A 23,788-nucleotide genomic window follows, 5' to 3' on the forward strand; every position below is an offset into this window, starting at 1 on the left:
TAAAAACTTTATCTTCTCAAGAATGATATTTTTTATATTTTATATTCTAACAATTATTCTTAAGCTATAATTTATTTAATTATGAGAAAATTGACAAAAATACCCCCTAAAAGCCTGACCTAATCACTATTAATCAAACTTATTAAAATACCTTGTTGCTGAAAATGTTTAGATTCTTTTAATAGTGTTCTGGGCAATGAAAGGGCAAAAACGAAAAAGAAAAGAGAGATGATATAAGTTAATGCAAATTTGTTCTTTTTTCTAATTACAAGAACTCAATCATCTTCGTTTAAATATATTTGTATATATAGAGAGAGAGACAGAAAGAAGGGATGAAGGAATCCTATTAAAATCGTGACTCCAAGAAATATAGACCAGCCTGCCAACCAAATCAGAATAATTAAGAAAACGAAAAAACCTGCTAGTGGAGGAAGTCAAAACCTCCTAGGAATAAGAGACATAGGATCACAAAATCATCAAATTGCTAGAGTTTACGTGTATAATCTGCCTATAATCGAATGTTACTCGAAGACGTGATTTTGATCACAAAATCACCAGAATGTAGGGTGTTTTGAAGGAAGAAAAAAATGGGATTTACTGTGAGATACTTTTCACCCCTCGGAGGAAAATTCCATTTTCCAGATGCTCCCATATCTGACATGGAAATTACATATCAGTCGACCAAAAACAAACAAATATCCATAAGCATATGGCTCGTAGGTTTGTGGGCTAGCATATAATTCATAATGCTTCGCTCCGTTAGCTTTTTGTACAGTACAAAGAACTAATTCTTTCCATAAGATATATCCAAATGTGCTGATACACCTTCAAATGCTTTAGAAAAAGAATATTATGGACAATGAAACAAGCTTTCCAGGTAAAGAGAAAAGCGAAAGGGCAATCAAAGAAAACAAAACCAAAAAGAATTATTTTGATTTTCTAACAATGGCATCCAGTAGAAATGGCAGTGATGGTGCTGCGAATGTGTTCTTGCCTTAACATGCAAGAACTTGGCTCCTTTTGGATTACTTGTTCATGCCTCAATTACAAAGCATGCTCCTGCTGCCTCCGCATAGCTTCTCGAAAAAAGTTTGCACCTAGTACATGAAAGCTGCTTGAACGCTACCAAAGAATTCAACCAGTGCTTATCTTTCTCAACAACCAGAACAAGGGCCCTCCAAATATCAAAAGGAGAGCCAATCTTTTGCAGCACAAAGGGTCACTGGACTTGGACACAGTTCCTTAGTTAAGAGCATAGTGAACTCGTTCAAGAACCCGGACGACATGATTGACTGAGATAGGAGTATGTTGTACACCTAAAGCCGGGATTTTGTTACTTGGAATGCCAGATAATGCAAGGACAGCTTCTTGTTGTATGCTAGTCAGTTCCAAGAACTGAACAAGCATGTCTCCATCCAGTATGGTGGGTACTCCTGCCTGCATCTTACAACAGATCTTTCTTATGCATAACCTTTCTTTTCAAGATGACCAAACAAGACAATGCAAAGCATAGGCTGTATCAACGGTAAACATGCAAAACAGAGACACAAATTTTGATTATCTTATGTTTCTTTTACTATTTCCTGCAGGGAAAGGAAAATGAATTTCGGATTATACACACTCCGAAGACTTTTCTGTCTTTATCATCAAAAGATCAAATATTTTTTAACAAAAGAGAAACCTTCCAAATCAGTATTGTTGCAAAAGACTTTCTTTTCATTTCTTTGCTCATAATCTCTACGGAAACCAGATGTTCTAATCATGTGTCTGAATGGAAGTGAAAAATAGATGAAATATATAGGGAAAGAAATGCGCCTAAAACAAGCAATTAACAGCTACAGGTACTACAAGTTAATCGGCATAGATAGATAAGCAAGAACTGGACTAATCTGCTATAAACTTATATAAAATTCCAGCAGGGAAAATTCAAATATAATATAAAAGAACGACACCAAAACATAAAAGAGATCTAGAGAAAATTTTACCCGTGCAGGTACTCCACGTCCACGGAATTCCTTGTGATCATTTCCCAGGACCGGAGATGTCAATGGATGAATTGCAAGTCTAGCTTGAACAGCCTCTAGTAATTGATGTTCTTCACTGCAATCACATAAGACAATCAAGAATTTATGTAGGAACATTTCATATCAAAGATAGTAGTCTGATAAGGCATTTCATCCAGGGGAGTTGCCATAAAAAGCTCCAGAATATCTGGCTATCCAGGATCAAATATCTAATATGTAAGTACAGTAAAGTTACCACAACTAGGAGAACATTAATTAATTATTTTATTAGGTATATTAAATGCCTCAGACAAGAAAGAAATCAAGAACCATCTTATATCCCAGAAGATTATCACTAGTCATACTCAGTTTTGGACACAAGAAAGGAAGATACTGATTTGTGGTTATTAATTCGCAATTGCAGCTCTTTAGCGAGGACCGTATTTGCATAACTCTGATACTAATGACAACTATGATCTGTCATATGTTTGTCTAGGTAGCTACTTCCCCTTGCAGAGTAAACTTCGGTATGCAGATAAAGTTGATTTTCATGTAAATATAGGTAAATTTGGATCACTGAATAAGGTTTCCAGCTTCTATTAACCTAGTGCATTATTTTTCTTTTCATCTGGATAAGAAATTTAGGCTGTTTTTTTCTGAATGCATGCATATGCATACGTCATTATATTATGAACAAAAACAACAAATCTTCATGGCTTTAGGCTCTAACAAGAGCAACTTAGAAATACCATCCCAGATGCACCTTAAAAGTTATATCCCTGAACACACTGCACAGCTATGATGATCCTAAGTACCAACCATCTTCTCCATGCTAACACGGGATTGAAACCCTAGCAAAGGTCACTCCTCCAACATCTCCACGCAGTTACGGAAGGCTTCAATGGGGCTTCATCTTCTCTGGTGTCTCGACACGACGGCAAAACGTGTTTCTCACTCATTGGAGGACTTTATAAGCCTTGTGGGAAGTGCCATCGGCACTCCCCATGACATGTGTTGACCTATTGTTGGCACAGGAATCCATAATTCCTCGTCTGATTTTGCTTTGACTTGGAAGTGGACTTCTAGCAGGTGATTATCAGATGTCTTTCCTAGCAGGAGCTGATTTGCAATTTTATAGAGAAACTTTAATGCTTGCTAGTTAAACTCCATTAATTTGCTACTGAAAAGTAGTGGAAAAACAGCTTTATGTGAATAAGAATATATGATTTTAATCTTATGAGATCTAGCCATAGCAAGACCAGAAAAAACTACCATATTCATTTCTCAGTTTTATGAAAGAGCGTAGTCACCTTAAAACCAACCAAAAGAAGAAGAGAGTACCACCTTGTAATGGGGATCAGAATCATCACACTTCCCAGCAAAGTGCTTGCAACAACACTGTTGTAGGCCGAATCTAATATTCTCTCCACACCATTACAGCTGTTCATTAGATCATCAACTGGAAGTTTGTATGAAAATGAAGCCTATAAACATTGAAAGTACAGTGATTAAAGCTATGAATTTATTTGGATGCCATCATTAGTGAAGCTATCATCTAATGGTACAAAAAGTGCATATTAACTTTTGAAAGCTCGAAAGAGAAGTATAGTATTTGCCCACTTAACAGTCTAGGTTTCCTTCAAATTGCTGACAGAAGATGAGAATTAACATGAGAAGTGATAAGTCCTAAGATGTAAACATTAGTATTGAGTCACAAGGCACTCTACTTGTCTGCAATATTCAGCAATCTAGTGATAGGAAAATCTATAAGACCTTATGGGAAATAAAACAGTGACCCATAGATCAATGAAGGATGTCGCCATAAAAAGAGTTGGAATGAAAAAGAGCTTAATATAGCCACATAAAAAATAGGGACATGGGACTCCCTTGTTGTCCTACTTGCAACTGATAATTGCAAAAGAACCAATTCAATTTTTTTGTTTTAACTTTTAAATCTAGACAGAAAAGCAAACATAATGGTAGGATAACATTTATATATACTTAACCACTGGAGAGCTCTTATTTTGATGACTCATGATTATGTTCATCACTATTAAATCAATATAAAGTATCAGAAATAACAATAAAGCAATATCATTCTCTTCTTGGCATGGCAATAGACCAGAACTGATAAACGTACCACCTAGTCTATTTTAGCATTAAAATCAGTAGTGAAATGTAAATACGCATGTAATCATTCAGCTCTAAATCAGTTTACTTCTTATCACATACTTTTACATTTTAGAACTAAATACCAACATTATGTAATACTACTTCAAATAAAATATAATTGCAGATATACATTGTATTCATTTGTAAAAAAGGAATCTTGATAGAAAAGTCTCCTAACTTGACTAGCATCCATATCAGGTGTCCAGATGGGACAGTTTCGGAAACTTATTTTCTCATACATAGAGATTAGTTATAGAGAAGTTACTATTTGCTGGAAACAGCCTAATAGCCTATCCATGTGATTTTTTATTCTTGTACTTGCATAAACTATTCCACCTTTCATAATTCCTTGTAATTGTTACAATGCAAATAGTGATATTACCTTCTGGATGCTCATAGCAACTTCTCCCATGTAGAATGAACAATTTATCTTCAGGTTCTTTTCTGGGCTTTCATTAGCTGAAAGATGAACCAAAGAAAAGCACCAAGATAGAACTCTTGAGAAATATTCAACAAAATGAATAAATGAAGAAAAGGGCAGTTAGGAAGTAACTAGTGAGCAAATGGAAGAATAGGCAACTAAGTATGATTGCACTGCATACTTATATTCCTCGCAAACCCTTCACTCACTCACAAACCATTGGGCATCTTTTTAAATTCCTCTTTGAATCTTAAAGTATTCCGTTGATTGCAAGGAATAATATACCAAATCTAGTTAGTAGACAGTCAACATTACATTATTACAGTTTGCAAGCTACACATGTATAAGTAGAATTCAAACAACATCAAGAAATATAACTATACCACAAATGAAGCAAAGATGAAACATTTATGCTCTCAGAAACCCAACATAAATTACTACATCAATATGCAATGACAACCATTAACCATACGTATATCAAAAAACATCCAGAAGGATGATGCCTCGTGCACTGAGGTGGCCCTTAGGTACATTGAAAAGCATGGTTTTGCATTTCAGCTGAGGCAGGTCAATTTTGGCCATAACTTGTCTTAACCTCACACTAAAATTGGTAGACCTGCCCTTTAGGTAGTTTCAATGGCTGACTTTGGCTAAAACAGTCAGATGTGGGTTGTTCTACCATCTATCATTCAAAGTCCAATTTAGATTATTATGTCAGAAGTTGAGTCCTTTTCAAATGATTCTGGTAGTAATTTGACCCAAGATAAGCTAATTTTATAGTTTTTCAGCTCTATTTCTCCTCAGTTAGAGACCAAAAGATAGCCTAGTAATCTCAGCCCTCCTGTACAATATTGCTTCACTCCAAAACAAGAGGGATGATAATAACCGTGTGTGTGCCAATTACATGAAAGTTGCTTCTGTCTTCCGCCAAAATTTCTCACCTTGTTAAAAATAATTAAATATTAAAACTAAGACCTATGACCTTAACCACCAAAGTTAACTAATTTACACACATAAATTTCATGCATCTTCATTTGCTTATCATTTATAAAAATATTGTCCAGTGCTGCAGGAGATTTTTATTCTCCATTACCAAGATCCTTCAAAACTAATTTTAATTCTTAACCCAACCTCAATAATCTTAATTTTGACATCATCAACTCTCATTCCCCACATTTATATCCTGAAGAGCTGCTCTTTATTACTTCCAACCATTGGACTCTCTATGGCTCTATCCCCTCTCCATGTTCAATAATTTTACTTCATACGAACTACTATTTCAACTGCATTCTTGTTGTCTGCTTGGACCTTCTATAATTCATAAGATTGCAGACCTACCGTTCTACAGTCTATTTATGGCATCAAAGTTAGAGCTTGCAAACATATCTGTGCTCATACATTTGATGACCACAAGCAAGGAAGCAGGGTTTGTTATAATCACAAATAATAATTGCTTCAACTACACAGTGGACAGGAAAAAATAAGGAGGTGGAATAAATGAACACCTTCAAAATTGTCTGGGCATGACAAAACAGATATAATCCCAAAACGATCTGATACTACAGCAGTCTGGCAATCCATAAGAGCACAATCAGCAACCAATCTCCGAGCCGGATCAGAATACATTTGCTCTAGCTTCCTAAGTTCCTGGAAATAGAATTTACTTCAAAATGTTGACCAAAACAACTCTAGAAATGAACTCTGGTCATCATGTAACACCACAACATGGCAAAAAGGTACCTGAATAATAAGAGATATTATACCTCATTATAGGAATAGAAAAGGATACCATCACGACAATCACCAACAGCTATTCTTGTAAAATGAGTTCTCAAGCACGTTATAGTAAATCGTGTCCTGGTCATTGCAAACTTTCTCAACCGATGAGGATTTTCATTTACAAAGCCAAACACATTGAGCTGGTAAGGAAAGAAATGCATTAGTTTCACCAACTAGGATGAAAGAAGAGGTTTCATTTTATTCTTTTGAGAGTGTCGGTTTGTGTGTTCTTGAGGTGTTGTTATTGCTCAAATTCCACTTAAACTCATTCTTTTCCAGCAGAAGAGAGTTTGCAATGAAATTCACAAAAGGAAAAAAAATTCAACTACTTACCATATTTCCAGCAGATGCTAAGATATAGCGATCAAGGTATGGGCATACAGAAACCACAGCACCTGATAATGTAGTTTGAAAAAGTGGTCTTAAATGTCCTGCCCCCATTTCTTCAAGCTGAATCCTGTCGCAGAAGATATCATCTGGACTGCTGCAAAGACTACTGTTTGATAACTGCTCAGTTGCATACCCGACAATTTCCCGGAAGGGAGAACCAATTTGGGAAGCAGAACTCAAATTAGAACAGTAGAATGAACTGCTCTCTGAAGAAATTTGTGCAGTTTCCAAGCTCAAAACTATTATGCGCCCCTTGCCGCTGCTTCATTCAGAAGAGAATAGTTATATGATGTACTACACATAACTGTACATCTTAATTTTTACACTGACTAAAGAAAAGAAAGAACATATTTGGCCAGGAAAAAGAAAAACATGACTACCAACAAATGTGGAGTATACTCTAAATATAAATTAGAAGACAAAAGGAGTTGCTTCCAAGTAGCAAAGCAAAAATTTAAAATTGATTGCTACCAATTTCAACTAATGTGAAGGAAGCATAGTTAATATTAGCTGCTTATCATGATAGTCTGCAAAAGGAAGTATAGCATGCTCAATATTATGTCTACGAAAGTTCTAAAAAGCTTGAAAGCAGAATCATGCTCAATATTGTTGGTACGGATTCCCTAGCTTTTAATTAAACATCAGCTAACCTGGAAAGGAACAAAAGATAATGTATGCCAGAATGCAGCTGGCCGGGGAGATGGAATCATGGAATCATCCAATATCATATAGATGGTACAAAGAGTGCTTAACATAGAGCAAATAAATATGCCAAACTATATTGCATTTCAAGCTTAACAGGAAAAGAACAATTAGGAATAAATATTAAGGTAGAATACAACCTTTCAGCTTCACCACTTGGCATAATTATTCGTCCAGCAGACTGACTGGTTCCAACAATCAATACTTGCTCATTTCCTACTCTTACAATTTGCATGCATTTTGCTGATTCTCCAGGATCACACTTGAACTTTGAAAGCACGAATCCACTTAGAGGATCTACCCGGCAAATATCCGAGGAAATGGATGCACCACATTGCTGTGTTCTCCTTACCAATAATGTTTTACTTTTGCTATGATACAGAACTTCTCTTGGAGTCCCTGCTATAGAAAATTTCTGTACATTCAATCTCTTGTTATGAACCATTTCAACCTGCAAGAAGGTTTATATAAGAGGACAAAATGTCACTCGGTACAAATATAAGATTCGCTCATACTGATAACAGTTCATCATAAACAAGACACTCAGTTATTGCACTAGGAACCTAGAAAAGACATTTCATAAGGTAGATAATTGAATGCAACAAGCAATACAAAAAAAAATAGTAATGGTAGAGGGGTCACTGATTTCCCATGCCAATCAGCATATGTTGGCAAGTATTATCCAAATCCCATATCAGCATTGATACAAGGAGTATATTGATATTCCCTTATACTCAGCACCGATATTCCCTTATACTCAGCACCGTGTTCTGCTAACCCTTGCCAATCCATGCAGATCAGCGCATGCTCCATGATGGTTACTAACAAAGGGGCATACCTCAATATATGAATCTTCATAAGTATATAGTTCCAAACTAAGGATACTAGAAAACTAAGAACCACAAATAACAAACCCATCTAGTCCTGCAACAAAGACTGCAGGCTAACCTTGTAATTTTAGACAATAAAAGAGCTACGCAGAATATAAAATTTTCTTCCTCTGTTTGAGGTAATATTAATTCACAAATCATATCCACCTTAAAGTAGCATAAGAACCAAGGCAAAATATGCATAAACATGGACATTATGTCCAATGTAGGTAATGTTTCATAACAATTCAAAATTATAATGTACATGTACTTAGACATTATGTCCAATGTAGGTAATGTTTCATAACAATTCAAAATTATAACTCCAGATACTTAAACATTCCAAGGTAACTCCAACATGTGATTTTTCATGCTCACCATCATCACACATTTATCCAACAAGGAAACTAACTTTGCTCATCACTGAGATCTATTGCACTTTCAGTCAACAACAGAAAACTCTACCACTATGTCAAAACTTAAAATATATAGGAAATAGTGAACCCCAGTCCACTAAGCCATCAGTCTCACAACATATATATCCAAAACAAAATCCACATTAGTGCTTCTGCAGTTTGTCAGAAGCATGACCACACTGATAGCAAAATATTCTCATGTCCCAAAAGATAGGCTAAAAATAATTTTAAGAAAATAATTTCGAAAAACTATACAAATTTAAATTAGTGGAGAGGAATCTTACCAAATTTAAACTGTTCTCGGCAACAAACAAGATACCCATGGGGCAATCAACAGAGCTAACTGGAGTCACATGAGTGGCTTGCTGAAATGAGATAGACGAATACGCAAGGCTGTGTCTTGCAGAATGCAATAGCCAAGGCCTATCACTGAGCACAATAATGTCTGCATCAGGTGAATCTTGCAGAGGTACCAAAACTACAGGAGAAATCCCTATACGTCTCACAGCAATCAATTCAAGAAAAACAGGCATAGATTCCTCTGATTGGGAAATTGCAGATAGCGCAGGCCACTCAAATCTAAGAAGCATTCCATTTCTCAGTCCTGAAAGGATGTAAGATCGGTCAATTGATACAAGTCTAACATCTTCAGGGATACATCCGCTAATAGGACATCCGAATGCATTATTTATTGAAATCAACCCAACTGCAAGGACCCCAACACTGTAGGGTTCATCATGTTCCAATGAAAGAATTTCCACTGAAGGCTTATGAGTACCGATGACAACAATTTTACCAACTTTATTTTTATGTGGGATACTAGTCCTGTGATCATTGTTAACACTGAGCTTTGAAGCTAACGGACCTAACTTGACACCTTCCCTTGGTATAGATATGCAGGATACTTCATCAAGCAGTTTCATATGCCGTATCTCATAAAGCTCATAATGATAAGCTGAGAGCAATCTCAACCCAAGAATATATAGAATGCAAGGACTAGACGTAGCAACAATAACCAATTCATGTCCAACTGCACCCACAATTATAGTCACTTTATCAGGACACCAAGAGGTGCAGATTGGCACAGAGAAGGGAGCACCATCAGGATGAGCAAATGTAGTGGGCAAACAAAGTCTTACACCTCTATTATGGATTTGCACAAGCAACCCATCAGCCATCAAACCACAAGCCAAAGTGCAGACATCAGGCTGAAAACCAACAGCGTCACTGACATCATTAAAACTTAAACCGACCGAGAGTACCCTTGTTTCTTCTACAAAAGACAAGACAAGAAAAGAATGATGAATATCAGTCTCTTTCATCCTCAATGTCCATATACCAGCTACTCCAACATATATACAAGCGGTCCTTAATAGCTTTTCCACACTGATGCCACTTCGAATTATCCTCAATGATCCCTCAGGACTCATTCCACAGCAGGCAAATATTTGATCTTGTTTCTCATCATGGTAATCAGCAATTGATATATCCAAAATCGGTGCAATGTTTTGGATGGAATTTTTGTATACTAACTTACCATGCACCAACTTCAAGACCATCCCATCTCCCATCTCCACAAGTCCAGCTATTAGGCCACCTTTAGCCCATAAGACAGCCCTGCAAGGCAAACCCCTATAGAGGCACTCAGACAAATTAACTCGGATACCTTCAACATCAAAATTAATTTCCACTATAAAAAGTTCCCCAGTGTTCAAACAAAAGATCATCTTAGAACTTGTTGATTTGGCAGGCTCCCAATTCCATGAGCAAACAAGCCTAGAACTCGAGAATCCTTTGTCATCTCCGCTATCAATATTCATCGGATCATCATCTTTCACCATTTCATCAGCTGAATCTCTTAATTCTAGCAATGCACAAGCAGCTACATTAAACATACCTTCATCATCTACATCTGATCCTCTGCATGGATCTTCAACAGAATTCCGCTCTTCAACTACACTAGGTGAATTCAAGCTTATCCTGTGAACGGAACAAATATGCTCTGGGTCTCTAAGATCCATCAGAAGCACATCGCCAAGACGGAAAAGAAATGCAAAGCCAGAAAAATGAGGTACTGCAGATATATTAAGTGCCAAAGGTCCAGACTCTGAGTACCGAGATATAACTTGAATAGCATGAGTCCTAGGGTTGCATCCAAACAATAACAAATCATTTGCGATACAACCTTTCCTGCAGTTTATATTTCAACAAATTCAGAAGCCAGCCATAACTCCAATAAATTATCATATTGATGACATTGAAGCAGCAAACCAAATCTTAAGGTAGTCTTACAATGTCAGTCAAAAATTAAGAAAAGTACTGGAAGTGCTTATAGCGAAAAAGAAAAACCTGTGCATTACAACAGCCAGTACAGGATTGTACCCTTCTCTGCTGAAATGATTAATGCCACATGAAATAAAGCACATGCTCCAAATTGTGCCACGGGCAATGGTCTTAGATGTATCCCTTAGATTATCTTCTTCGTTTTCTGGTGGATAACAGATTTTCTGAAATTACGAGATGGGAAGATCTTCAAACTCTGAAATAAGTACTATAAGATATGAGATGGACCATATCTATAGCGTTTAAACTTACTAAGTTATTGCTTACATTAACCAATTGAACTAAAGTTACCGACCTCATCAATAATGTTGCTGCTAGAAGTCAGAGCTACAGAAAATATGGCAAATCGATCCTCATGTGCACTAACAGCAATGTAGCAGCCTCTGCAAAATGGTATTTTAAGCATACTTATAGTAAGTCTAGTATAGCAGCATAGAGAAGAATGAGATCTTGACAAAAGAGCCGAAGAGATTTTTTTTTTTTTAAAAAAAAGCAGGAAATATATATATATATATATATATATCACAAACCACAACTCTGGTAAGTATGAGCATTGCAATTCAAGTATAAAACTTTCTTACAGACCTCTTAAAGCTAAGAAATCTAGATGTTTACACAAGTGCAGTGAATGAAGAAGTCTGCAAGGTATATTTGAACCTCTCAACAACAAATAGCGCATGTTAGAATATAAAATATAAAAATCACAATTCTCTAATAACTTAAACTTAGAGTAATTAGTGAGTTAGCTATTAGAGAACAGTGGCTCTATCCTAACAGTGCATAACCTGTAGATAATCACCAATACACCATAATAATGTGACAAGTTACCTGCATTTCTTGTCGAAGAAGGTCAATGGCAATATTCAAAAGAATTCTTTGAAAAAAAATGGGGACAACCACATCTATTATACTGGTATTCTCCATGAAAGTAGAAGGGAGAAAAAAACTTACTCTGGATCAACAGCTAGCATTCTTCCCAATAGATGTCTATAATTTCCTGGTTTTGATAGCTCAACATGTGTCACAGCAAAGAACCTAAAGCAAATGATGCATATTGGTGATTGCAAAGAGCAAATTAATTGAAGACAGCATGATGCCCCAAAAATATTAAATGACCAAAGAGAACATAATGCTCAGGGATAAGGTGATATCTAGCGGATGGAAGACAGAGCTTAAGCAAGACAATGGAGTGCCAACCTGTGCATCTCAGAACAAAAGGCAAGAAAAGAAAGCTTCCCAGAATCTGAAAGAACAACTAGTATATCTTTTCCCTGTGCCTGTAACATATATGCGCTACATTTCAGAACATCTGACAGAAGTCAACAGTAAAGAGGAAATCACAAAATAAAGAAAATTTTTGTTTATCTCGTAAATCTCTCAACAAACCTGTTCAAGAGAAAAATAAAAGGAAGAAACTTAAAATGTACTACAGGACTTTGATAAACACAGGACCTGCAGCATGGACTCGTGAAATCTATCGCTCCATCGCAGGACAGCAAGATCTTTTATAATCCCAAATAAAGTTTGTTCACAGATTGATTGTACCACTCCATCTTCACCAATAAGTACTAACTCTAGAGATGTCTCCTGGAAACAGCAACCATTATGAAAAGTTATCCACACGAACAATAGAATAAAGAGAATCAATATTATATGCCCGTCGATTACTATTCATTAAAGTACTTAAAGGATATCTTTGGAGGGAGCATATCAAAGGGCGAGGGTTTTCTTCTACAGACTAATCACCTAATGAAGAAGCTTCATAGCAATTCAATTATTGAAGTTAATATTTATTATCTTAATTAAAAAAACAAAAGATCCTCGCAATGCAGCCCAGAACCAGAATTGAACACTTACCAAACTGTTTATACAAAATTATATACTTCTTTAAAGCATTGATGAAAGCCAGAAGCAAAAAACCATCATAAGATCAGCATACAACAGATTAGATAGTAGAGACTAAATTCTAAAGAAAAAGAGCAAATTGATGGGCAACCACAAACTAATTTGCCAGGAAAATGGGAAGACAAGGAATCATTTTTAAAAACATGGGCACAGACCTGATTCAGGACAATTAGGCATAAAGTACAAACTATAGGACCCGTCTTGAAATTTATAGAACTCAAGACAGCTGCATTTGGATTGATCAGAGTTCAAAACAAAATTGGAAGACAATAAATAATTATTGCACTCAATTTGCAGCGAGAAGAATGGCTAGAATAGAACCCAAATACAGAAGAATTAGCAAATACTTCACCCTTTTGCAAACAAAATTATCAGATTTCGGCTGCAAGATCTTACACATGCAATTTTAAAGAAACAGTAACCAACAAAAGGAAAACGAATTTATCATCAATAAACTACAGCCCATAGCTGGACTTTCCTCAGCACATCACACTATGAAGTCCTCAAGAATCGAAGAATCCATTGCCAGACGATACATAAACAATTCTACCATTCAAAAACTAGACGGACCAAATCCAAAGAACAAAAGAGGCACCTTTCCGAAGACGACGTCGAAAGATGAAGGTGAGCGGAAATGGCCGTGGACGGCGTGGAGGACGGCGCTACCCTTGAGGACGCACTTGGCAAGGTAGTGAGTTCCGCCGCCGCTGGAGGGGTGCGGCGGAAGCTGGATCGGTGCCCCCGCGTCCTCCTCGTCCATCACCATCTCCTCCTTGCTCTCGATCTCTCCAGGGAGGTGGAGTTAGGGTTTTGAGTGGGAGAGGGGAGAGTTTGGATTTGGGTGCGGGATCGAGTCGCCACCGACTTTCGGCTGGGTTCTTGAAACTTCAAAAGGAATTCGAAAGGAGGGCTCGATATTAAGAAATTGCTATATTTTTTAAGTACTTTTGCATGTATACCCTTCTAAATTTCTTATTTACGTCTGTGTCCCTCTAAAGTTAATATTTATTTGTATATCCCTCAAAATTACGTTTTAACCTATATACCATTTAAATATAACTAATTGATGCTCTTATTCTTTTTATTCTATACATTTCTTCCGATTAAAAATATTTATATCCATTTATTACATTAATAACATTTTGACTTACAATAGTTAAAAAGTAATTTAAAAAGGGCATCCACGGAAAAATTATGCATTTGAAAAAAATATATATACATATAAAATTATAATAAAAAATTTGGAGGGAACACCTAAAGATATTTTAATAGAATTTGTATTCCACTTCCACATTTTTCACTGATTGCATATTCCACCTTGCTTTATTTTTATTTTTATTTTTTTATTGTGTTTTGCATTTACCTCCCCCACCTTCCAATAATTAGAGTATCATATGTTAATATTATTATTTTTTAATCTTTTCAAGTTTTGTGTTATTTGACTTCTTAGATGAGACATTAATTAATCATTAGGCGATCTGTCAAATATCCAGGTGGTGCCTACGAATTACACCTCCACCTAAAGATTGCCCAGCAGTCTAGCGACATCATTCTTAAATTTCTTATCTCCTTATTTAATACAATTAAACATAAAATGAGTCTTATATTTAGTACCTCAATTTATTTAATATATTTATAACCTAATCTCTAAACTCACTTATGACACAATAATTTAAATAAGTCGTTATATAACATGTTTAATAAACGAATTATGTTTATATTTACATTGCCATACTTTTTTGTTTGTTAACATCTCCTTGAGTTTTTATTCACACCACATATTATGTCATGCATCTATAGAAGTAGAGATTAGATACACTATTTAATCATCTCTGACATACCCAAATGACTAAGGTATTTTTATAGACTGTAGTAGATAACTTAATCCAAGGACTTAAATGAGATTAATCATTAGTGGTGTGCCTGCACCTATAATTTCAATTGCTATTTATTATGGATAGTGATTTGATCATAAAGGAGGGGTTTTTTTATTCATTTATATCAAGTATTTAATTGATGTGATATCTATTAGGGTTAAAGTAGTATAAAGTTATCCCTATTGGCAGATACTATGTCAAAGTTTCTTACCTATCTAAGATATGAATAATACTAATTATCGAAATTTATATTTTACCTACTGTGGTTAGGTATAAATTTATTTTGTTCATTTATGGCTTTATTTATATCACTTTAACTTTTTAATTATATTTAAAATTAAATTATTGTTTTTTTACATTATATCTGATACATGTCAAATTTTAAGATACTTATTAAAAAGTTGTTGATAATTAAATAAGTTTTCTAATATATTAAAAATAAGAATGATAGGATATATATATATATATATATATATATATATATATTATAATTTTGTTATTTAAATTTTTTATTAATATTATTTAAAATCGTTGGAAAGTTTATCCAACTATTTAAAATTTTGTCTCTAATGAGTAAATTCAAATTCGATTTATAGATTAATTAAATATAATAAAAATATGGTTTCAGCTTAAATGAAATTATAGGGGATGAGATGAGTTTAGGACTAATTACATGAGATAAAATATAATTTTTTATAGAATTAGTAGTTATGTTATTCAATGTGACAATAAATATTCTCCCTGTCATTCCAACTACCATGCAGTATTTTGATTCCATGGGAAGGATGCTTAATCTCAATTAGTTGTAGTGAGAATTATGACCTAGAATCTCAATTAACTTATATAAAAAATAAGATATTATTTTAAAACTAACAAAAGGTCAAAATAGGTATTTTATGAGATATGAGACCAAAATAAAAATATTAAGTAGTAGTAATGCGAAATTAAAATTTGTATAGATGCATTAATTATGATATTTTTTTAAAAATATTAGGTATTTTACAAATCACACCCTATATTTTATAAATTTTATAATTCACATTCCGTATTTGATGATTTTACAACGTGACCCGTATTTTATCTCTATAATTCTAATTTAACATCCTGACGTTATTTTAACTAGGGACGCTGACTGAATTACTAAAAAAAACTGACCAGTTTAAATATTCCAAGACTTTTGAATAGTAGTAGCTGTCACAAAGTCTAATTATAATTACTATCCAGATATTAGTCTGATGCAGCACTAATTATAAATGGTTTTGTTTTTTGTTAATTAAAAATGTTTCTTACCCATGGTTGTTGTATTGAACATGTTGTCCTTGAAAATTATGTTTAAAAACCTCCTTTTATTATATTTTTTATTCAGTCCCCGCCTTTTCAGCCTATTTAAATTAATCTATTTTTTCTAATTATCATGAATAACACTCCTTCAGTTAGTTATTTTAATCAACATTAACTATAATCTCAGGATAGACAAATGTATGTCTTTGTTGACCATTAAATAAGGACATTTAGAATAAAAAATATACTCAGTTTTTAAGAGCCTAATGTTACTGTTACTAAACTTTAAAAAGTTTTTTTAGTGCAAATGCCCCCAATTAAATATGACCAAAGTTATTTTTGAGATAATAACGGATAAAAATAGGGGTCGAATTAAATATAACATAAAATGAGGGGGTAAAATAGAAATTTCTATATTATACAGCACTTGGATATCATCTCCTTCACAACCTTGTTCGTTAGCCTTTCTTATTCTTTTGATGCCAACTGCCCTCCATTTATTGTATAGAACGAGGGAAATAAGATTAGAAGACCATCAGATTAAATGAGTTGCCAAATCTCCAAGAATTATTTCATTGGAATAAATGCTATACAAGTTAGCACACCTTGACCATTAATGATTGGCACTAGGTTTTAATTCACGCACAAGGAACCATATTTAGGAATAGTAAAATATTTTGCACATAAATGGATAGGATGATTCCTTTACAATCAATCCTTTTTTGGTAGGATGATCTCCCAAAATAGAAATGAATAACTTTCTATATATATATATACAAATAAATCATAGTCACCGATCTTGTATGATTTAATTGAGTAAGATAGAAGTCTAAAAAGATAGATAGAGCATGGATATAATAATTATTTTTGATCGCTGTTGTATCATATCATATGCATCCTAATCATCAACAACATTATGATAATCTATATAGATTAAGAAAGGATTAGCAAGCTCTAAGCTCCTTAATTAATTCATGGTCTGGAAGCACACCTATAAATACCACCCCAGATTACACTAAGCAAAGGATCAAACAGAGGATAAAAAGGAAGCTAAAAGGAAAAGGAAAAGGAAAAGGGAGAGGAGATCTCGACCCACGATTTATTCCTTCCATTTCTACGAGGTTGGTTAATTTATCTAATTTAGTGAATAAATTCGTTACAAAACTATTCCAACCACGCAAATTAACATGGCAATATTATATTCATTCCAAAGCTCCAGGCCTGCAGGTTCTTCTCTTACTTTAATACGACAACGATAAAACGTAGAACAATTTGTGTTTCATTGCTCTTTTTTTTGGTGAGATTCTCGGGAAAGCCGGCAAACATCTATTCTCGTACTTATCCCTGTTTATTTCTTGATGTTATCCAAGTTTTCGTCTAGGGAGTAGGATGGAGTTATCCAAGGGGGAGGTGAGAAAGTTGAACGTGGTGTATTTCCTTAGCCGGGACGGAAGAGTTGAGCAACCCCACCTTATCCGAGTTCACCACCTTAATCGCTCGGGTGTTCGGCTGCGGGGTGAGGATATCTTTTGCTTATTCTTGGTTTATCCGGTAAGGTTATTCGTGTGTGACGAATGGTTTCTCGAGGAGTTAATTAATTCTCGACCGCAGACGTGAAGAGATGGCTATCGGAGTTGAGGGGGAGAGAGATGCCGGATTCGTTTGCTTGGTCTTATAAAAGGTTCGGTTTATTTATCCGAGTTTTTGGTTGTGTTGATGAAATGTGTGGATAAAAAATGTTGCTTTTATTCTTGCAGGAGGTATAAAAGTGGATATATATGGCAGGATTTATTGGAGGGCGATCTTATTACTCCGATCTCCGATAATGAATTCGTGCTTAAAGGATGCGAGCTCCCTCGCCCTCTATGTAATCATTTAAAAAATTTATTTTCCCAAAAATGTCTGGAATTACCTTTTTAATCTTTTACATTACTGATGATAATTATTACTCCGGTATACGAAAGATGAGAAGGCTCAAAAAGATTATGTGAGAGGAGAAGAAGAAGAAGAAGAAGAAGGAAAGGTGCCAGAGACCGTTGAAATCGAGGCGGATGACGAGGTTTCGCCACCGCGGCCTGACGATGATTCGCCGGGCGAGTCTACCCGACGAACTGCCATATTTAGGATAGACATTTCGAAAGAGCAAGAGGAGGAAGACAAGAAGAAGAATAAGAGGAAGGAGGAGGAGGAAGAGCGAGAAGGTGCAGCAGCTACGGCGACGAGGAAAAGCCGTCAGACGTTGCAAGTGTTTCGCAGCATCCTCACCTGCCGTAGCTCCGTGGAGACCAATGACGCAGCTCTGATGCCAACCGACCGGCAAGAGAGGAGCCGGTGAGAAAATTAATCAAATAATTTGGGAAAAATAAAACCCATAAAAATGTTAATCTTATAAAAAACTTTAATTTTGGAAAATATGTAGGGAGAGCAGTTCTAGTGGCGGGAAAGGGACGAGGAAGGCGGGAGAGAAGGGTGGAGCGGCTTATAGGCCGGTAGGAGCGCCGCATTGCTCGTAAGTGGTCTCTCTCTCTCTTCCCTGACCGGATCCCATGCAAGTCTGGTTGGATCAGAAAACGACGGTGCTAGGCACCATAGAAATCCGACACGTTGCGTTTTGTTTTGTGTCCACCGCAGGCAATGCGGGAAAGCGTTCAAGCCGGAGAAGCTACATTCGCATATGAAGTCATGTAAAGCTTTGTTAAGGAGTAGGGGACAAAATAATACAAATCTAGGAAGAGATGGCGGTAAGAAGAATTTAATCCAGAAGTGAGGAGGTTTCTCAAGAGGTTGTTTTGAATCTCTTTTAAATTTTATTATTTATTTTTTTTGTTTTGAAATGCATGGGAAACTTATAGATGGAGATGTATATGTTTTTGTTTGATCTGTTTTGAGGAGATTACTAGCAAAAACATCAGTTTTGAAAGAATAATATGGCAATTTAGAGCAGTGTAAGGTGTACTAATGATCAAGTGGAGGGATTGAGAACTTGGTACATAATGTACATTTCCTGCTATAGATTGAACAAACGAATTAAACACTTTACTCTGTTCTTTCACACTTGAAAAGATCTCATCCTATCTAACAATTTGATAGATAAAAGATAATACAACCTCTAAACAAAGAAGGTAAGACAGATATAACCACTGTGCTGACAAAAATTACTTAATAATCTCTGGCACAAGTGCCTTCTATTAATAAGCAAAATGGAAGTAAAGCATGTTTGTTGTTCAAAGTTCATAGTAACAGAAGCATCTAGCAACCCCTCGAGCATTAAATTATAACATCTTTCCCCGAGCTTCTAAAGACTGATACAGAAGCTAGGAATACAACCAGAACAGCATATCTCATTACTCATTAGCGCAGTCTCCTTGCTTCACGTTCAGACTCGAGAAGGGTAAGAACATCACCTTCCCTCACAGGGCCCTTCACATTCCTCATGATGAGCCGATTCTGGTCATCCAAAAACTTGACCCTCACCTGGGTCACCTGACCTCTTGATCCAGTTCTTCCCATCACCTTCACCACAACTGCAAGCTTAACTTGAGAATCCATGCTGCACCACTGCACAAACCAAACAAGGGGCAAATTCAGATTCCATGCAAGAGATTACATTCTACGCATAAATAGAATTACATTTTCATATATGAAGAAAGATAAAGCGCAATTCATGTACTTTGATATCTACAAAGATTCTGCATAGCTCTAGGGATGTGTGAACTTTGTGAGCAAACCACCTGATCATCAAGCAAGCAATCCGCTCAAGTCCAACAGCGTGAATGATTTGGTCTAGTTCCAATTATCAACTAGCTCGAGACCACCTATGGTGCTTTTTTATATAGAATGAAAAATCAATAGCAATGCTGATAGCCTTATAATACATAGCACAGGATTATTTAGGGTATATAAAACACTATAAAGGTCAAGGACAAACATCAAATGAAGTATTTATGGAGTTCTCTATACGAAAACTAGATATATCTTACAAGCAACAATTACAATAGCATGAAAGGAGTAAACACAAGGATACCACTAACTCAGGAATAGGAATATCATATTAGTACCATAAAAATATGCGAAGGATTCATATGTTTAAATTTTAATTGCCTACCTCTATCATCCTAAGTAAACGAAGAACAGTTAGCACGAGATTTAAACCAACGCAAACTAGTTAAGCCCTGGGTAGCAGCCAAGCATCCAATACAAAGAACCGATTTCAGAAACAAACTTCCATTAAAAGTGGACACCTTTCGATCTAAGGAGGTAGTGTCCAACTCATGCAACGCAGAGCTTTTAATTGAAATCAAATTTACGATGCTTTAAGGTTCTTCATCTCTAGTTCAAGACATAAATAGATCATATCGACAATGACTTCAATGATCACAGTTGCAGAAGAAGAAGAAAAAAAAATTAACCGATCACATGATGTTATGCACCAACGAGCAAGAGAGAATCGAAAGAAGACTCGAAGAAGATAGTGAATTTTTTTTTTAAAATTAAACTAAAAGATTATGGAGAAAAAAACCTGAGGGTTTCTGTTCTTGAGGAAGCGAGAACGGGTGCGGCGTTCGGAAACAAGGAGAGATAAAAAGCCCTAGCTCTCGTTCAGTTTTCGACTTTTATATAGAGTTAGAGGAGTGACCTTATAATTTAATAAATTTACGATTATACCTCTGTAATTCTATTCGTATCAAGCTTTTAATTGGGTAATAGTTTCGTGGGCCCTTGAGGCTTGGCCCAATAACGTCAGCCCATAGCGGAAAAATATTCACAACCGAGCTGCTATTTGAGAAATTGTTTCTAAAACACTATTTTTTTCATATTAATTATGATCTTGTAGTTTAATCATAAACTACTAGCCCTTTTTGATATATAAATTTAGCATGGAAGTTAAATCAAAAGTTATATGGGTTAGTTTTAATTTATTTTGTGAAGAAATTCACACTCAGAATGTTCAAATATGTGATCTTTACGCCTTGTTTGCTTTGAATTTAAGAATCTTTTTCTTTCTTTATTTAATCAAATTTATTTTTAAAAAAATTAAGACTAACTAATCGAAGTCAGGGATTAGCTTCAAACCAAACGCTCTATAATATATGTATTTGTTATTCGATTTCTTTGCCTCGATTCTCATACATATACATTAAATTAATTATGCACACTTAATGACCATAATATCTATATTAGCTATGCTATGTTAAATTAAACTCAATTTGTTTTTTGTGCATTAAAAATAAAATACAGGTTGTTAAACGATAAGAAAGCCAAAATATATGATATCTTTAATAAATTCTCCTTATTGTTATTATTACTACTACTAGGAAATAAATTTAATATTAGAGAAAATTAGCCATATATTAAAGCCCCTATATATTGTTTGAGAAGGTCATCTCCCAAACCTCATTAGTCATTATTTATAATATAGGTTACATTAGGTACTCTAAATTATTCCTCATTATATCGTCATGGCTAACAAAACCAAGAGTGGAATGCTGAAGTAACATAGGAGGCGTGCATGATAAATTCCTAACAATCACTAAACAAACATTGCTCCTAATAATGGTATTAATATAAATACTTCTAGACAAATTAATTGACCATGTCTCCCACCTTGAGGGGGCTTTAATTTAAGGGTCAAATAGTTTAGTTTGATTTTAACTTATTCTTTTAAACTTGAGCACTTAAATCCTCTCAGTCCAAATCAAATTACAATTGTTAGATTTTTTTTATCTACAATTAATACTGTTTTATTAACACTAGTATTTTCTGTCAAAAATAAATAGCAAAATGACGGGAGTAACATACTGATGATTTACGATTAACTAAGAATTATAATTTAAATTAAATCACAAGCGAATTGAGTGCTTGAATGAATTCCTTAAGGTTGAAGCTCACAGAGTAAGTTAAAATTTCCCTTTAATTTGATTTATTTATCATTTTCTTGGATTTTTTTATTATTTATATATTGCATTGCTCGAGTAAAACTGAGTCCTTTTAGTCAGCATCCATGCCGTCATCGTGGAGTGCTCAAATGCTGCCAAGTGGCAAAGCATCGTGCCTTCAGGACTCGTTCCAAATTAGCAAACTTTAGTAAACTAATTTTCAAGTTAGTTGCACCTTTATCGTCGGTTATTTACCAATATTAACCCTGTGTTTCTCTACAATACCGAACATGTCCTCCATAAAATTTCAAATAAAGACAATTCCTATATAATGTCACTCGACATTTATATACTAAAAAAAAAAATCATAGAAGCAAATTTCGCTGTCAAAGAAAGGGCAATTTGGTCAAATCACATGGGGAAAAGAAAAGGGTCATATATATATATATATATATATACTTCTAACCAGCGTTGTGGAAGAATCTCCCGAGCATATTATGTTTCATTTTGTCCGGCAGTGAACTCGGTCATCTTCAAACTCTATAAAATTCCCAAAAGCCTTCAAGAGAGAATGAGAGCAAGACAACTCCAGTCTCCTTCCCTCCCTCCAATTCCTCTCTTCAAAATTTAGCCATCAATTCCCCCTTACAAAGCTCAAAACTGATGGAAATCCAGTTTGAACAACAGAGCCAGCAACAGCACTACAAAGTTCCAGCTTCAAAATCTAGCAGGTTCAAAGGAAGGAATAAGAGTAGTACTAACAAGTTTGTAGGTGTGAGGCAAAGGCCCTCAGGGAGATGGGTGGCAGAGATCAAAGACACCACGAAAAAGATCAGGGTGTGGCTTGGCACATTCGAGACCGCAGAGGCGGCGGCTCGGGCCTACGACGAGGCTGCTTGTCTTCTCAGAGGATCAAACACCCGCACCAACTTCGACACTCATGCGTCCTCCGACTCCTCCCTGGCCTCGAGAATTCGCAATCTCATTGATCATAAGAAGCTTAAGAACAAAGGGTCTCAATCTCCTATGACCAATACTTGTGCAAGCTATTCTAGTAGAACAACAGCCAAAAGCAATTGCATCACTGCTACTACCTGTGATGTCACAGAACAGGACATCACAATTGCTGATGAAGTTTATAGGCCATATGCCAACAGCGGAGATGAAGAGTTCCAGTTGGCTTCTTCGCAGTTCGATCAATCTTGGATATTTGAAGCTGGTTTCAATCACCTTGCGATGTTTGATGGTAATAACTTGTCCAACATCAGCCCAGAGATCTCAGAGTTCGAGAGGATGAAGGTGGAGAGGCAGATATCAGCATCTCTTTATGCCATTAATGGAGTTCAAGAGTACTTTGAGATGGTTCATGATCACAGCGATTCGATATGGGATCTTCCTCCACTTTCTCACTTGTCTTGCAAGTCCTGATGTGTTAGACTGTCAATTTCTTCTCCTTCTCAATTCTTCTGTATCTTTTCTACTTGACGAAACCAATTACATACAGTTCCTGTATGAAAATATCTTGGTTTATCCACTGTACTAAAGAGAAATTAAAACGCTACTATTTTCCTATGACCTCATAGATTCTTTCAGAAATTTAAGTTCAATCTAGTTTTGTAATTTTAAATTACTGTGGTTTGGTTTCTAAAGCAGCCAAATTAAAATTACTTTCTATACTGAAAAGTAATTCTACCATGACTTTTATCTATGTAGACAAAGATTTATACTTCAGGTTGCAGTACACCATCAAGCTG

At 35.4% G+C, this 23,788-nt stretch overlaps 3 protein-coding genes across 10 annotated transcripts; 1 reads left to right on the forward strand and 2 right to left on the reverse strand.

Moving 5' to 3' along the window:
- Positions 1-764: 764 nt before the first annotated feature.
- On the reverse strand, positions 765-13,886 carry LOC140796396 (uncharacterized). Of its 8 annotated transcripts, none has more exons than XR_012110447.1 (15): positions 13,596-13,886; positions 12,548-12,682; positions 12,293-12,372; positions 12,047-12,130; positions 11,391-11,478; positions 11,102-11,259; positions 9,037-10,942; positions 7,608-7,918; positions 6,709-7,024; positions 6,337-6,515; positions 6,102-6,243; positions 4,558-4,634; positions 3,348-3,487; positions 1,986-2,100; positions 765-1,437 (listed from the first exon to the last, which is right to left on the reverse strand). XR_012110447.1 is itself a non-coding variant. In XM_073149423.1 (15 exons), exons 1-15 carry the CDS (start codon positions 13,764-13,766, stop codon positions 1,243-1,245), a joined length of 4,050 nt encoding a protein of 1,349 aa, XP_073005524.1. In that variant the 5' UTR covers positions 13,767-13,886; the 3' UTR covers positions 765-1,242. The 8 variants fall into 8 exon arrangements, 6 of the variants coding, with proteins under 6 accessions (XP_073005524.1, XP_073005523.1, XP_073005520.1 ...); XR_012110446.1 differs by having other exon boundaries at positions 6,709-7,027; XM_073149423.1 differs by having other exon boundaries at positions 765-1,443; positions 6,360-6,515; positions 6,709-7,027; positions 11,135-11,259.
- Positions 13,887-19,317: 5,431 nt separating this feature from the next.
- On the reverse strand, positions 19,318-20,774 carry LOC140796984 (small ribosomal subunit protein eS28-like). Its single transcript, XM_073150217.1, has 2 exons — positions 20,678-20,774; positions 19,318-19,716 (listed from the first exon to the last, which is right to left on the reverse strand). The coding sequence occupies exon 2, from the start codon at positions 19,705-19,707 to the stop codon at positions 19,510-19,512; it is 198 nt and encodes a 65-aa protein (XP_073006318.1). The 5' UTR covers positions 19,708-19,716; positions 20,678-20,774; the 3' UTR covers positions 19,318-19,509.
- Positions 20,775-22,513: 1,739 nt separating this feature from the next.
- Positions 22,514-23,610, forward strand: LOC140796670 (ethylene-responsive transcription factor ERN1-like). The gene has a single exon (XM_073149744.1). The coding sequence runs from the start codon at positions 22,698-22,700 to the stop codon at positions 23,460-23,462; it is 765 nt and encodes a 254-aa protein (XP_073005845.1). The 5' UTR covers positions 22,514-22,697; the 3' UTR covers positions 23,463-23,610.
- Positions 23,611-23,788: the final 178 nt, after the last annotated feature.

The sequence above is a fragment of the Typha latifolia genome, chromosome 10 (assembly GCF_019914945.1).
Source record: "Typha latifolia isolate L0001 chromosome 10, TyphaL0001v2, whole genome shotgun sequence".
NCBI lineage: Eukaryota > Viridiplantae > Streptophyta > Magnoliopsida > Poales > Typhaceae > Typha > Typha latifolia.

Bases quoted from the DNA above. Each gene is read 5' to 3' on its own strand.
- LOC140796396 (XM_073149418.1), bottom strand. From the start codon at position 13,766: ATGGTGATGGACGAGGAGGACGCGGGGGCACCGATCCAGCTTCCGCCG. The intron at 12,683-13,595 runs GTGCCTCTTTTG...TGCTGTTTCCAG, and splicing joins TCGACGTCGTCTTCGGAAAG to GAGACATCTCTAGAGTTAGT. The intron at 3,488-4,557 runs GTAATATCACTA...CAATGTTTATAG, and splicing joins TTGCTATGAGCATCCAGAAG to GCTTCATTTTCATACAAACT.
- LOC140796670 (XM_073149744.1), top strand. From the start codon at position 22,698: ATGGAAATCCAGTTTGAACAACAGAGCCAGCAACAGCACTACAAAGTT.
- LOC140796984 (XM_073150217.1), bottom strand. From the start codon at position 19,707: ATGGATTCTCAAGTTAAGCTTGCAGTTGTGGTGAAGGTGATGGGAAGA.